The sequence below is a fragment of the Trichinella spiralis genome (genome assembly GCF_000181795.1).
Source record: "Trichinella spiralis strain ISS 195 chromosome Unknown Scfld2, whole genome shotgun sequence".
Taxonomy (NCBI): domain Eukaryota; kingdom Metazoa; phylum Nematoda; class Enoplea; order Trichinellida; family Trichinellidae; genus Trichinella; species Trichinella spiralis.
Window position 1 is genome coordinate 2,085,612 of NW_003526941.1, and position 12,934 is coordinate 2,098,545.

Below are 12,934 nucleotides of genomic sequence, written 5' to 3' on the forward strand. Positions count from 1 at the left end.
AAAAATGAAAACTATACTATCAGGAGAATAGCAATAAATTTTGAACAGCAATGCAAATTGAAATTGTTATTGGCATTATTAACAACACTGTTCAGAATTATTTGATTTATATTATAGTTTAGGTAAATTTTTCTTCACTCAATTCAACGAAATGAACTGTTATTTCATGGATGTTTAGTTTACATAGAACATATACAACTTCATAGCTTATACACTTTTCTCTTTTCATAATTGAATTCGTAATAATTTTCCTATAAATTATGCTTCGTATAAAATTATATTTAAAAAAAAGAGGAATTATTTATTTATTTATCCACCAAATTTCAATCATCAACTATCTTGCGAAATGTAGATTAAACTGATACTGGAGCATCAAATTACAGGAGGCAAATTTTCAACCGCTTTTTTCACCAAAAAAGTACCATTTGTACTTTTATTGGCGTCACCAAAGTGCACATCAATTAACACAAAATCCACTTGACAGTCATGGGCTTCAAGTTAAAATCAACTCGTCGATTCATTTTGAAAATTCCACCTTCCATTGAAGGACTTGCTCAGCATAGTTACAGTAATCAAAATTGCAAGTACTTTTTCCGTGGTTGTGGTAGTATCTTTTTTAATAAAAATAAATTTCCAATCATTATGAATTTTCTTCAATTTATCAATCGAATAGCAATATCTCTAGCCAATGTCAACAAAATTGAATTCAAATTCTTCACGCGCGTACACACTTATATACGTTAAAAGATAAAAGCTGCTATGACGTAATAATTCAAAATTATCAGCGAATGTTTTTCGCTGTTTAATAAAATCAAATTCAATGATGTCGACAAAGTCTCACAGTTTTAAGCACATAATAAATTGCCTTTGATTATAAAAAATACGTCAGGATCAAACGTGGACAAATCAAAGGATTGAGAATTTTGTTTTGTTTTGTTTGCTTTGAAAATTAAAAACATATTTCACGATGAACGCTTTTACGTCATCTAATTACGCTGCCAAATGGGATGTTTGACGATGAATCAAACCTGCACGCGGGGCACTTCAGTGCATTGATCTACTAATTAGACGTAAAACAAAAAAGAAAAAATAAATTGCACGTCCTCTTTGTCTAATAAAACAACAATTCACAAACTGCAACTGCTGAGATTTTGTGCTGCTGCTTTGCTTCAGGCGGTGCTAGTTTTTAATTTTGTTTACGACTTTTTGATATTCAACGACGTTCGACTGTATGTGATCAAAAATGATATAATTTCCACCAACTACAGCAGCAATAAATTTCCCATAATTTTGCTCACAATTGAATAAATGGAAAAAGTGCAACAGAACACAACAATCAGGCAAAGTAGGTAAAGAACAAAAAACAACATTTACATAATCTCATTTGGACAACTGCTTTTCATTTTTTAAATTTTGCGTAATGTTCGTTTGTGGGCAGTCAATTTGCTGATAAAAAATCAAAAAACATTTCAACATATCAAGCAGTAAAGTGAACAAGTGAAATTTCAACCTACGACGCTGCTGTGACAATGTTGAATATGCAAAATAGCGTGTAGAATACAATACAAATTCTGCTCAAACTCCCCCTCAAAAGGTGGAATAAACAAGAAATATGTTAAAAACAAATAAGTAAATAAAAACAACCACAATCAAGGAAAGAATATTATTATTAGCCGACGATTCGGGTTTCAGTTCAATTCAAGTATGCATCTTCCAAACGCATCTGCTTGAAACGGAATACGAAAGCAGTAAAAAGCATTTAAACTTCTCTTCGGCTTGTTTTGCGTTCTAAGAAGGAGTACAAATGCACCAATGCCAGCCTGATCACTCTGACGTAACTGGTTTATTGCCCAAACCGTAAGAAAATGGTGATGATGTAATAATCATCTTTTCGTTCTTGTAGAAAACTAACGTTGTCAATGCTCAACGTCAAATCGACCCGACATTTGTGTTAGCGTTTGCTTTCAGCGCTTCAAAATCAACACAACTACCCACCACCACCACCATTCGTTCACTATTTCCAATCAATCCAATGGAATTGTTGTCTACCTCTCGGTAAGTAGAATTCATTAATTTTCCAACAATCACTGGTAATAATTTTCAAGTTGAAATCAAATAAAATTCACAAGTTCAAAAAAACATCCTGCATTTGTCAAATAAACTTTCCCCAATAGACAGACAGATATGCATATCTATTTTGCACATTTGCAAAATATTATAGTAAAATATATTATTGAAGATAATGCAGTATGTTTGCCAGATCAATGCACGGATGTGTCATTTGATCCAATGGAGTGCCTTTTTCACCTGCGCGAATTCATGTTTGCCGTTCACGCGTTCAAACAACTGCTAACGAACGAAACAAACGTGTTCAGCGTTGTAAACAGGGCAACTGTGCAGAATATCATAAATAACAACAAACGCTTATAGCATGCTTCAGCAGAAGAAAAACAGTCACATTCAGAAGAAGATCCATTCTGTTCTAGTTTCCATGCGATAATTGAAAAGTAAATTTTCTAATATCGAAGTTTACAGAAATAAATAGCTGCAACACTTTTCTGCTTCACCAAGTGCACAGTTATATGAATATTGATAAAATGCTTGAAAAGTAAATCTATTGATCACGGTAAAAATTCCAACAGGCCAAAAACAATTACCGCTCAACAGTCTCTTACTACTGCAAAAGCGCGTATCCCCAAAAATTAACTTCACAACCTGTAAATCAATATATCATTACCGTACGAAAATTTTAAATTTTTTTGGCTTTTGTTCAAAATAAATCAAAAATATTCTTTCCTATTTTAAAAATCATCTCTTTAACAAAAAAGTCAATTTTTTTAACATAACCAACTTGCTTTCCTTCTTAATACGCGACAATTAGCTTCAAATAAAAATGTACAATGAAAATACTTTTCATAGCTTCAATTATTGATATTTCAAAAAGTAGTCAATCTTTTTGTTTGAAATGAAAAGAGCTATTTGCCATTCAACTTGAAACGGGCAGTAAGCAATAAATGAATTATATCTTATCAGTTGACAGATGTTGCAACACCTCAATTTTAGCAATTCTTTGCAGATGTGATTCAGAAGATAAAAATATAATTTTTCATGACGGTAATACGATTCTTTGCATGCAGAGAAGAATGTCATTGTCGAAAAATGCATACTCAAATTTCCACTTTCATTATTTGAAAAAAAGAATTGCATGGAAATAGCTGTGAACTTTTGGCACCAATATATACATGTACACATGAATGTTATTATACAGCCAGATTTTAGATTTATGTTTTACAAACAGGAAATTGTAAAGTATTGTTATGTGAAATTTTAAAGTTTACATTTACATCTTCTGACGTTCGAAATCTTCTGCAAAGCAACTTCTTAATTAGTTTGTTCGTAGTGGGGAGATTGAAATAAAATTTCAAATTATTCCATTATTAAAAGTCCAATTTCATCAGAAAAAATTTCAACACTGAAAAACTATTTCCTCATTTGACGTTGCGCATGAATGCTTAGAGTTGGCGGAAATATGGTTAAAAAATTGTTTGAAAAGTCCTGAAATTGCTACGTGTTCGTTCTTCCGTCTGAAACTGAAATGATGACTCTTATGCATTTTCAAACCTCTAAACATGGAATTTTTGCCTGTGAATATTTTCATTTCTGTATTTAAAGAAAACATTAAAATTGAAATAAAAATCAGCAAAATGGAAACTTTTTTCCATTCAGCAGTGTTAAGCTGGCAGAGAGAAGAAATAGAAACGATCGTTCGACTTAATAACAGCATATTCATGTTATAGAAATAGCGTTGCACTTCCGTTCCTAAGGCGATGCTTTAATTTCAACTAAAATTATATCATTAAATAAGTCAAAAAGAAGGATCTTTCCTTTGAAAATAGTTAATTTGAAAATGAAAATTTTTTCCAATGACACCATACTGTTCCATTGGATTTCACTCTGAATGATAGATGTAACATGAACTCAATAATTATGAAAGAGGAATTTTACGGTAATTTCCAGAAGAAGAGGTGAAGTGAAAAATGCTTAGGTTGTCTGCAACTTTTGACGACACCAAACAACTGCCAAGATTCGTGTTAATCATCGACGGCTTCCACGCCGCTACGTGGGTAGCAATTTTCAACACGGCCTTGTCTCAATTATATACTCGGCATTAAGCTGGCTGAGTAATTCTGCCGACTAGCTAGCTAGCTAGCCTATTAGCTAGCTAGCTAGCTAACGAGCTAATAGAGCTAATAAACGAGCTACACTTTCGTTTGATGCATTATTGCCGTTGCATTTTCGGCGCAATTGGCAACGAGGTGCTCTGATTGCCTCGGGTCAGCTGCGCCGGTAGTTCCACAACTTTCAACGTTGATTTTCCTTGCTTGCACACTCGCACTGGTCAAACGTCTCAGCAAAACTTTCGCTTAACAATATATTCATCGGGTAAGAATTGTCACCAGTAGAATAATGCATCCACTTTTATAACCAAATAATAATACTATTACTAATTTCTTCCATTCTGCACTTTCAAAAAAATTTCTTCACATCCGGCTTTTCTTTTTCACTACATTCATTTAGTTGTTTTTTCTGTTCCTCTGCTTGCTTCTCAGAAATGAAAAGTAACTCGCGTTTGTTATTTGCTATTTCGGTTCTTTTTCACGCCCACGCATCGCGCTAATCATCAAATAATTGCAATTGAAAAGCATATTGACAAACAACACCACACTGACCACAAGAAGCAAGCCAAGCAAAATTTGAACGATGATGATGATGGAGACGCTGCGTTTGGGAATGGTCAACGACCAGTCGAGTTACAAGAACGCGTTGTTCAGGTCAGCTCAGATGATGATTGCCAAACTGAAAGGCAAGCAAGCAGCACGTGAAACACTTGACAAATTGGCTGTTTATCCCGAAATGGTAAAGTGAGTTCAAGCTATACAAGCAGAACACACGCACATACAGAAGGAGAGAGAGAGAGAGAGAATGATGAAATGGAAACGTAAAGCGACCCTTTTCTTTATTGATGATATCTATTTATACAAAATCGGTGCCAGGCAATTGAAATTATTTGACAATAAATAATAACTCGTGTAAAATCAGTGCAGGTATCTTTCAACTTCTTCTTCTTCAATTTCATGAATACCAATCATTTATTGCCTACTTGAAACTATTCATTTCGTTCGTCACCAGCGTAGAATAAACTTTCTATAATAGTAAAATTCTCCAATATATCGTGTGCACACGCTATTCATATGATAAACCATTCAATTCGATTCATTCGATCACTCTACTCGTTGATATGTAAAAGATAATAAATAATTTTCTTTGCAGACTGCCCAACGCTCCAGAAGAAACAATAAAATTTCAATACGACGCTTTCACACACACCAACAACGGTCATTTGACCATTGAACAGCAACATCAACAACAACAACAACCTGGTAAGCTTTTGCCGTTGGTAAATTTTTGATTTTCATTTACTCCATTTACATTGCTCCAGGGGTTATCAATATTCATTTTCATTAGCCACATTAAATTAGCCGATTAGAGCAAAAGGCTGATTGATTGTTTTCCTTTGGCATAATGCTAGACGTTTTCAACAATTTTACGTCCAATAGCTGTCAGAGCTGTTCATTTCAAATGTAAACATTGAACATTCTGATCATGCAAAAAGCTTGCAACGCTTAAGCTAAGTATTGAAGAAGAAGAAGAATAAGAAAAAAAATTAATTGCTTTTTCATGATCAACATTTCAAACATATAATTTGTTACACAATCTAAGTTTCACTGAAGTAATTAGCGCCAAAAAAACAATCATTTACATATGTACATATGCCGTATGTATGTAATGATCAGACGAGAGGAGTTCCGTTCCCACTAACTGACTAAATCGACAAACAAGAGAAGCAAAAGTTAGTTGTTGGAAATAGAAATTGGCCGTCCGTTTTGACTATTTGTAAGAAAAGCAACAAGCGCTTTAACAAAAGCATGTTTTCTGCTAACTTTCCAGTCTGAATTTACTTTTCCTCTCGGACCACCGGTTCAGTTTACCAGATAGAGACGACCGGACGTCGAGGGTCATCGATGGGTGTGCATACCGGTAAGCGAGACTAGTTTCCCAAAGATGCTTGCCACACGCTTCCAGTTAAGCCTGGCAAAAGCGCAAAACGACCAACTGCCTGCCTTCTTGCCCTGTTGCACAATAAATAATAAGCTGAACTTAGTCGGCTTGTTTCTCCCTCCCTCCATTGATTTCTTTTTCTTTTCTCTGCTTCTTTCTGACAATTCCAATCACAGCCATGAATCTCGCATCTACTAGAATACCTTCATGGGCAATGGATTTGTTCTTTTCAGATCGTCACTTAAATACTGAAAACAGGGATAATTTTCTTCCAACCATCGTTTATCACAACCCTAGCGCGGTGTCAAGACAATATCAACGCCCTACTGTTAATTACAACAACGACTACTCCTATTGCTTCCAAGATTACAACAATTATCCCGCCCAATCGTATTATTCTTCCGGATCGCAGACCGTCATCGACAGAGGCCGACGTCCAAGGAACATGCTGCGCATTAGTCCCAATTCAGCGTTCTCACCCATAAGGAACGAATCCAAGTACAACGACTGGGCAGTGCATGCGGGGCATCCGCTGATCGAACCAATCGCCATCAAGCCTGTACCGGTTCACATGGACGCTGTGCACGTACATCCCGCCCACAGAACATACCACACAGAAAAGTGGAAAGTAAGTCAAATAAATGCAACGATGTTGTTTTTCTTATTTTTTAAAAATTACTTTCATTTGAAAAATTCACCAAATCACTCGCTCACCGCTACTGCGCATGAAAATGTTCAAACTAGACAACAAATTGCTGCCATTGAAAAACTAAATCAACACTTTGTCAAATAATATGATGAAATCAAAAATTACCATTGGATCACAGATGCGTTTTTCTCAGCCAACAGTATGATAGATTTTTGTAATAGAAAAAAAAATTAAAGAAGAAACCAATTTTCCCTTATCAGATGAGAAAAAGTGACACAGAAGAATACTTATGCAAGTTCAAAACACGACAATTCATTTTTTGAAAAAAAAACAACAACTTCACTTACCGGTTGACTTTTTGCTTTTGTAGGAGCCGAAGCATTTGAAACCACCACTTTCGGAGATGTTCATTCCGCCGAGAGCTACGATGACCACGTTGGTTACTGGTAGTCCACGTCAGCCGACTTATGGTAAAACTCAGTTCGACTGGCCAGCATCTTTCGACCAAACTTTGGACTGTCCCGACGACGGATACCAGCAGACGTTGCGGCCGACCTATCGTCGGCAGGGTACGGTGCCGGACAGTTGGTCGAGCGGTCATCCGCAGTTGGCAGCGTTGTCAGTTGGCGGTCAGCAACGTAGCAGAGCTTGGACGAAGCAGACGAGTTCGTTCTGCGAACCGGACGTGGAGACGGTTCACTTTCGTCGGCGGCAACAGTACAACTATCAGCCGCCGGTCAAGCCTTCCTTGTTTACCGGTTCGTTGAATCGTCGTGCTGACAACGAGTCGTCCACGGTTCTTTCCAGCTGGCGCCACTCCGGACCCGGGCAGCAGCAGCTTAAACAGCAATGGACGCTGTGCGACGAGCCGACGGCCAGATCGACGGTACTGCCCGTACCGTACGACGAACCGTTCACGGAGCACAGGCAGAGACGTTTGGAACGACGCGTCACCGTTGGTTCCGGTTCGAAAGATTTGCCGAGCTGTCGTCCAACCGAGCCCCCAATCGGTGTACGCATTCAGCCGAGAGACAGTATCGCTTTGGCCAAAAAGGACCTCAAGTTGCAAAACGGCAGATCACCAAAGTGCGTACAGTATAGTACCATTTATCGCTTCTACAGTAATACTCGTCTTTTATTTCTACGGTATTTTTTCTCCTTGGCAGGATGCGTGTGAAATCGAAACATGTCAGCTTCTTGTTGCTCGACAAGGAAGAAGACCACAATCGAAGGGTTCCGGTCGAAGCGGACGAATTCAAAGTGACGCCGGTGCAGCGAAATGGAATTGTCGATTCAAACGTCTTCTTTCACAACGCGATCGAGTCGTTGCGCGGCGGCAACGTCACCGCCAAGACCAAACTGTTCGAAGCACTGGCCGACAGTGCCCAACGGTCAGCGGTGCGCTACGATCCGGCACGGTCACCCACCACAGATCAGTCATGCAAGGAGAACAACAGCAATGGTCGACGGGCATCGGAATGCTGGCTAACATCGGCGGCGCGTCAATTCCATCCTGACGATCTGGTCGGTGTCGACCACCACTGGGACAGTGTGGAACCGCTGCAGTCCTACCCACTGGTGCATTACCACTCCACGCCGAACGTCCAAGTCGACCAACCGCCACTGGTACCACTGAGCCGATACCCGTCGGTCGGATCCACGCTGGCCAACGGCGCCGCCGCCGCCCCATCCTGCGTCGCTGACGAATCTGACGAACCGTACGAAGATGAGTTCAGCAAGCTGTCGCTGTTGCAAAAAGCGCGTCTGTTCGACACGACAACAGCCGCCAAATCTGTACAAAAGCGTCGCGACGACACTCGTTCAGTAACGCAACCAGTCACGGAGGTAAACGCAACGACAAATGAAAATGACCTTCTCTCGCCACCTTTTATATGCAACATTTAAAAATTGGTGGCATACTTTTTGAGTGAACTTGAAAGTCAATAACTACAAAGTACATTTAAAAGTTTGCATATTTTTCATAAATAGCAAAATTTCACGATAATTTAAACAGATAAATAAGAAATAAATTTTATTTTAAACAATAATAATTGAAAAACACTATAAAAATTATTTTCAAAATTTCTATGAAGAAAAGTAGTTAATAATAAGCAGCAGCTGTAGAAAAGAAACGGGTTTTGTAGAATTGTGGAATTTTTTACTTTTTTATAATTAATTAATTTCAACGTGCAATTTGTTAAACACAGCCGGTGTTGAACGGCATGAATGAACAAAATTTCGAGTTACAGTAATATTATTGATCGTATGACCATTTTCGAAAAAATAACAGTTCAGTTCAGTTTAAGCTTTTATTTAAATTGTAATGAAATATTTAGGAAGATTTGAAGTCAGCTCGATCGTTTGTTCATTCTTTTATCGGCTCGAAGCTGACCGGCTCTGTGGTGAATTTGACTCCAAATGTGAATTATTCGCATCAGAACGCTTCTGGGATGGAAAAGCGTTTCACCAGTTGTAAGAGTCTATTGTTTTTTTTGTTGTTTTATTTTCTTTTTTTAAATTTTATTTAAATCACAAAAGTCACCTTTTCAGGCAACACTTTGGTAGATGAGAACGCAACACCTACCGTGGTGAACACGAAGCAAGAAACGTTGTCGTCGTCCACGTCGCCTAGTCAGCCTTCGGAACCCGTGACTAGACGCATAATGAAGCCGAGACGGGTTGTCTACTTGCATACGGAAGAAGAAGCGGAAGCGATGTCGAAAAGGAGTGAAGTTTCATCATCGGATGCGGATCATGATTCATCATTTCTGAAAGACTGGTACGACTTTTTTGTCTTCTGTTCGAACATTTTATGTATTGTTTTGTTGGTAATTTTGTCTGTCGACTGATTTCTTCTCTTTTTCAGGGATCTCAAAAATGCTCTGCACAGCAAAGAGACTCCTCTGTGAAAATTGCTATTGCTATATCATTGCACAAACAAAGCTTATCTGATTGAAATGAATCTGATTTGGCTTTACGTGTTTTGCCGCCTGATAAACTAAACTAACTTATCACTTTACTACTTTTTTCTTGAAAATGAAATAAATGATTTTCCTCATCATCACCTACTGTTGTTGTTTATGAATTTATATATTATTATTAAAAATAATGCCGTCTTGTTGTTTGTTGGTTTGAAATTATTCGAGGCGATCAACAAACAGTATTATATTTTTTTCAAAGTCCTCTGCCAACTGGCAGCATATAACTGGAAAAAGAGCAAAAGTAGTTTTTGTATTTTTCAAATTTAATTGTGCGTGATCGTCCGTCTGCGTCTAACGGAACATTTTCAATGTTAACAAAGGAAAATGGAAGAAAGAAAATATGAAAAAAAGTAACAACATTCAACAATGAAACAACGAACCGGCGGCAGAAAGAAAGAAAATAAACAGCACTTCACAGTATCATTTTTCGAATAAATAAAACATCGTAAAGTGGAAAAATCGTTTTGTCCAACTTTTAGGCGAAAAATTTTTCCCAAAATTGCATTTGTGATTGGCGTCCCTTTGAAATTTTATTGGTTCTTTTATACGAGACGTTGTTGTTGTTGTTGTTGCTGTTGTTGCAAATTTCAAATTGTCCAGTGAAGGTGATAAAAAAATTAACTTTCAAGATACAAGAAATTTGCAGTAAAAAAAATTCCAACATTTGCGTATGATTACTGATTGATGGAAATGACAATGGAAGTGAACCAACAACAAAAAACTGCTGCTCAATCACAAAGCTCTGTGTCCAAATCTGTTCTGAACTGAAGAGAACATCCATAGGAAAGAAAATAATTTAAACTCGTTTAAAAATATGACTAAAAAACTCGATTATCTTTAAAATGGGAAAAGGAGAGATCAAATAGACCTTGTGTAATGAGCAAGTGAACAGGCGCATTGTTTTTCACTTTATAATAATAATAATAATAATAATGAATATGAGAAAGAGGAGAAAGTAAAAAATAGAAAAGAAGAATAAAACCGACTCTGGGCAAATGCACAAAATTGTCAATTCAGAATTGAAGCATTCTCCAACAATACCAGCACCAAATCCTCCAACGTTTGCGTCATCATGGCCATTTTCTCGAAACAATCAAACTGCGGTCGAACCAGGGTAGGCCAAAGGCATTTTGCCAAATTACGATGATCCATCGCATTCTCTTCTGAATGATCGGCAATTCTGAAATTGAAGAATTCAATTCAATCAAACCACAAACCGATCCGAACTAATACCGTCGGAGATGCGTCAGAAAATAACTAAGCAAGGCGTGATTTTTCGGCGTTAGTTTACGCAAAATGTGCCGAAGTGCACCAATTCGCTCATTCTCATCTGTCAACGCTGAAAAATATCAAAATAAATTAATGTAGAAAAAACATTTTACACATATGCAACAATTATACCCATTGCTTCAATCAAAGGTTCGTATAATGCGGTAGAAATGAGCGGCTCAGATTGGTAAGCAAAGTAATTTTTCAGCGCTGTCGTGATTACATTCACCGGTACGTCCAAATCTTTAAATGATAGATCTGAATTTTCCAAGAAACGTTGTTCCACTGCAGCTGCCTGCGATTGGTTTCCCGGAACTCGATACACGCCTTCTGAACTCAAGCCTAAATAAAAGATTTGAAACATGGAAAGTAAATACAAATATATATTTATATTTACATTTATATATGAATACATACCTTCTGCTTCGATAAATTCAACGCATTTTTGAACAAACAATGGTACACCGTTGTTTTCCTGAGATTCACAAACAATCCCAGATCGATCCGAACATACTGCACGATTCACTGCTGTTAATGGCGACTGTGGCCTGTTCTTGTTGATCAGATGTCGTGGATCGGATCCAGCGCGTTCGCTGCTGCGCAACTTCTACATCAATCCATATATATATATATGCACACGCATACAGAGAAAACGGTTACGGTAGTCAAGTACCTGAGCATCTTTAGAAAGTTTACGTTCTTTAATTGTGGAACGTTCTTGACCAGGACTTTTCATCAACGACGCTCGGCCCTGCACACTACACGCTGCCAGCAACTAGCAAATAAATTTGTTTTTCTTTTTGATATTGCACATTTGTACACAATTTCAAATTACCTTGGAAGATACTAACGACGACGCCGCGCTGACCAAAGCTCCAGCCGTGCTGACATCACCGGATAAACGTTCTGAAACAGACCGAAATAACAGTGACAACAAAGCATATTGATGAAACATGCATTGAGAAAATTTAACATGCAAAACGACAACGACAACTATGCACAGAGCTGAAAACATTGTCGAAATCAAATGAATTGTCTGTCTGCCGTTGCTTTCTAATTTTTTACAAGCGAAGCAGTCAGTCATTCTCCTGCGTTAAAAATTTTATTTCCTTGTGCTCACTCTCTCTAGACACAGGCGAGACGGTAGTGGTGTGGGGCTTGGACAGGGCAGATGCGACTGTTAGCTGGTGATGATTGGGCAGTAGGAATGTCGTCGTCTGGTCGACAGCGGACGGCGACTGAGGCAGTGATTTGCTTTCGTCGAGCGGCGGCTTTTTCCTGCGTATACGAAACGACGAAGCGACTTTACGAGCCAAGAAGCTCGGCGACACCAGCGCCACTGCTGGCGGTGGTGCCTGCGGGGATAGCGTGGCTTGTTCGGTTTGGGTCTGGGAATTAGCGGTCAAGCAAGTATCGTCCCCTCTGACGTAAACAAAGTCAGTCGGCTCGGTGAGCAGAAACTCCTCGCTGGACGAGCGAAACGGTATCATAAAAGCTACAACAACAAACAATACTACGACACGAGCACAATACCAAAATCACAACACAATACTAACAACAACAACAACAACAACAACTACATATATATATATATATATATATATATATATATATATATGTATATATAACGCCCATTTTTTTGATGAATATTGAAATTGAGAATAATTTAAATGATTACTTTTGAAAAAAAAAGGACTCTTGGTACATTCTGTACCTTCTCGTTGGCCAAATTTTGTATTTATACCACACAGTGACCGGTTTGTTCTTTCATATGGAATTATCCTCTGCCGAGTGGGGCTGACTAACTCGTTCCACTAGTATCATGCCGACTTCACCGATACTCCTTTTCCTAGGACCTACTGCTAGAGCTGGTGGTGCTTGTTCACCTTTGATCCTTCTCTTTACTCCTTCATCC

The 12,934-nt window shown here is 38.1% G+C and overlaps 2 protein-coding genes across 2 annotated transcripts; one reads left to right on the forward strand and one right to left on the reverse strand.

Moving 5' to 3' along the window:
* The first annotated feature begins 4,761 nt into the window (after positions 1-4,761).
* Positions 4,762-9,721, forward strand: Tsp_02951 (hypothetical protein). The gene is made up of 7 exons (XM_003379237.1): positions 4,762-4,922; positions 5,332-5,396; positions 6,354-6,748; positions 7,140-7,855; positions 7,936-8,614; positions 9,106-9,241; positions 9,636-9,721. Exons 1-7 carry the CDS (start codon positions 4,762-4,764, stop codon positions 9,719-9,721), a joined length of 2,238 nt encoding a protein of 745 aa, XP_003379285.1.
* A 1,037-nt stretch (positions 9,722-10,758) lies between these two features.
* Tsp_02952a (putative glucocorticoid receptor DNA-binding factor 1) lies at positions 10,759-12,514 on the reverse strand (the record flags this gene model as incomplete). The annotated part of the gene is made up of 7 exons (XM_003379238.1): positions 10,759-10,930; positions 10,984-11,089; positions 11,152-11,361; positions 11,485-11,626; positions 11,693-11,770; positions 11,855-11,925; positions 12,140-12,514. Coding segments are annotated over 7 exons (1,154 nt in total), but the record flags the coding sequence as incomplete, so codon positions are not given.
* Positions 12,515-12,934: the final 420 nt, after the last annotated feature.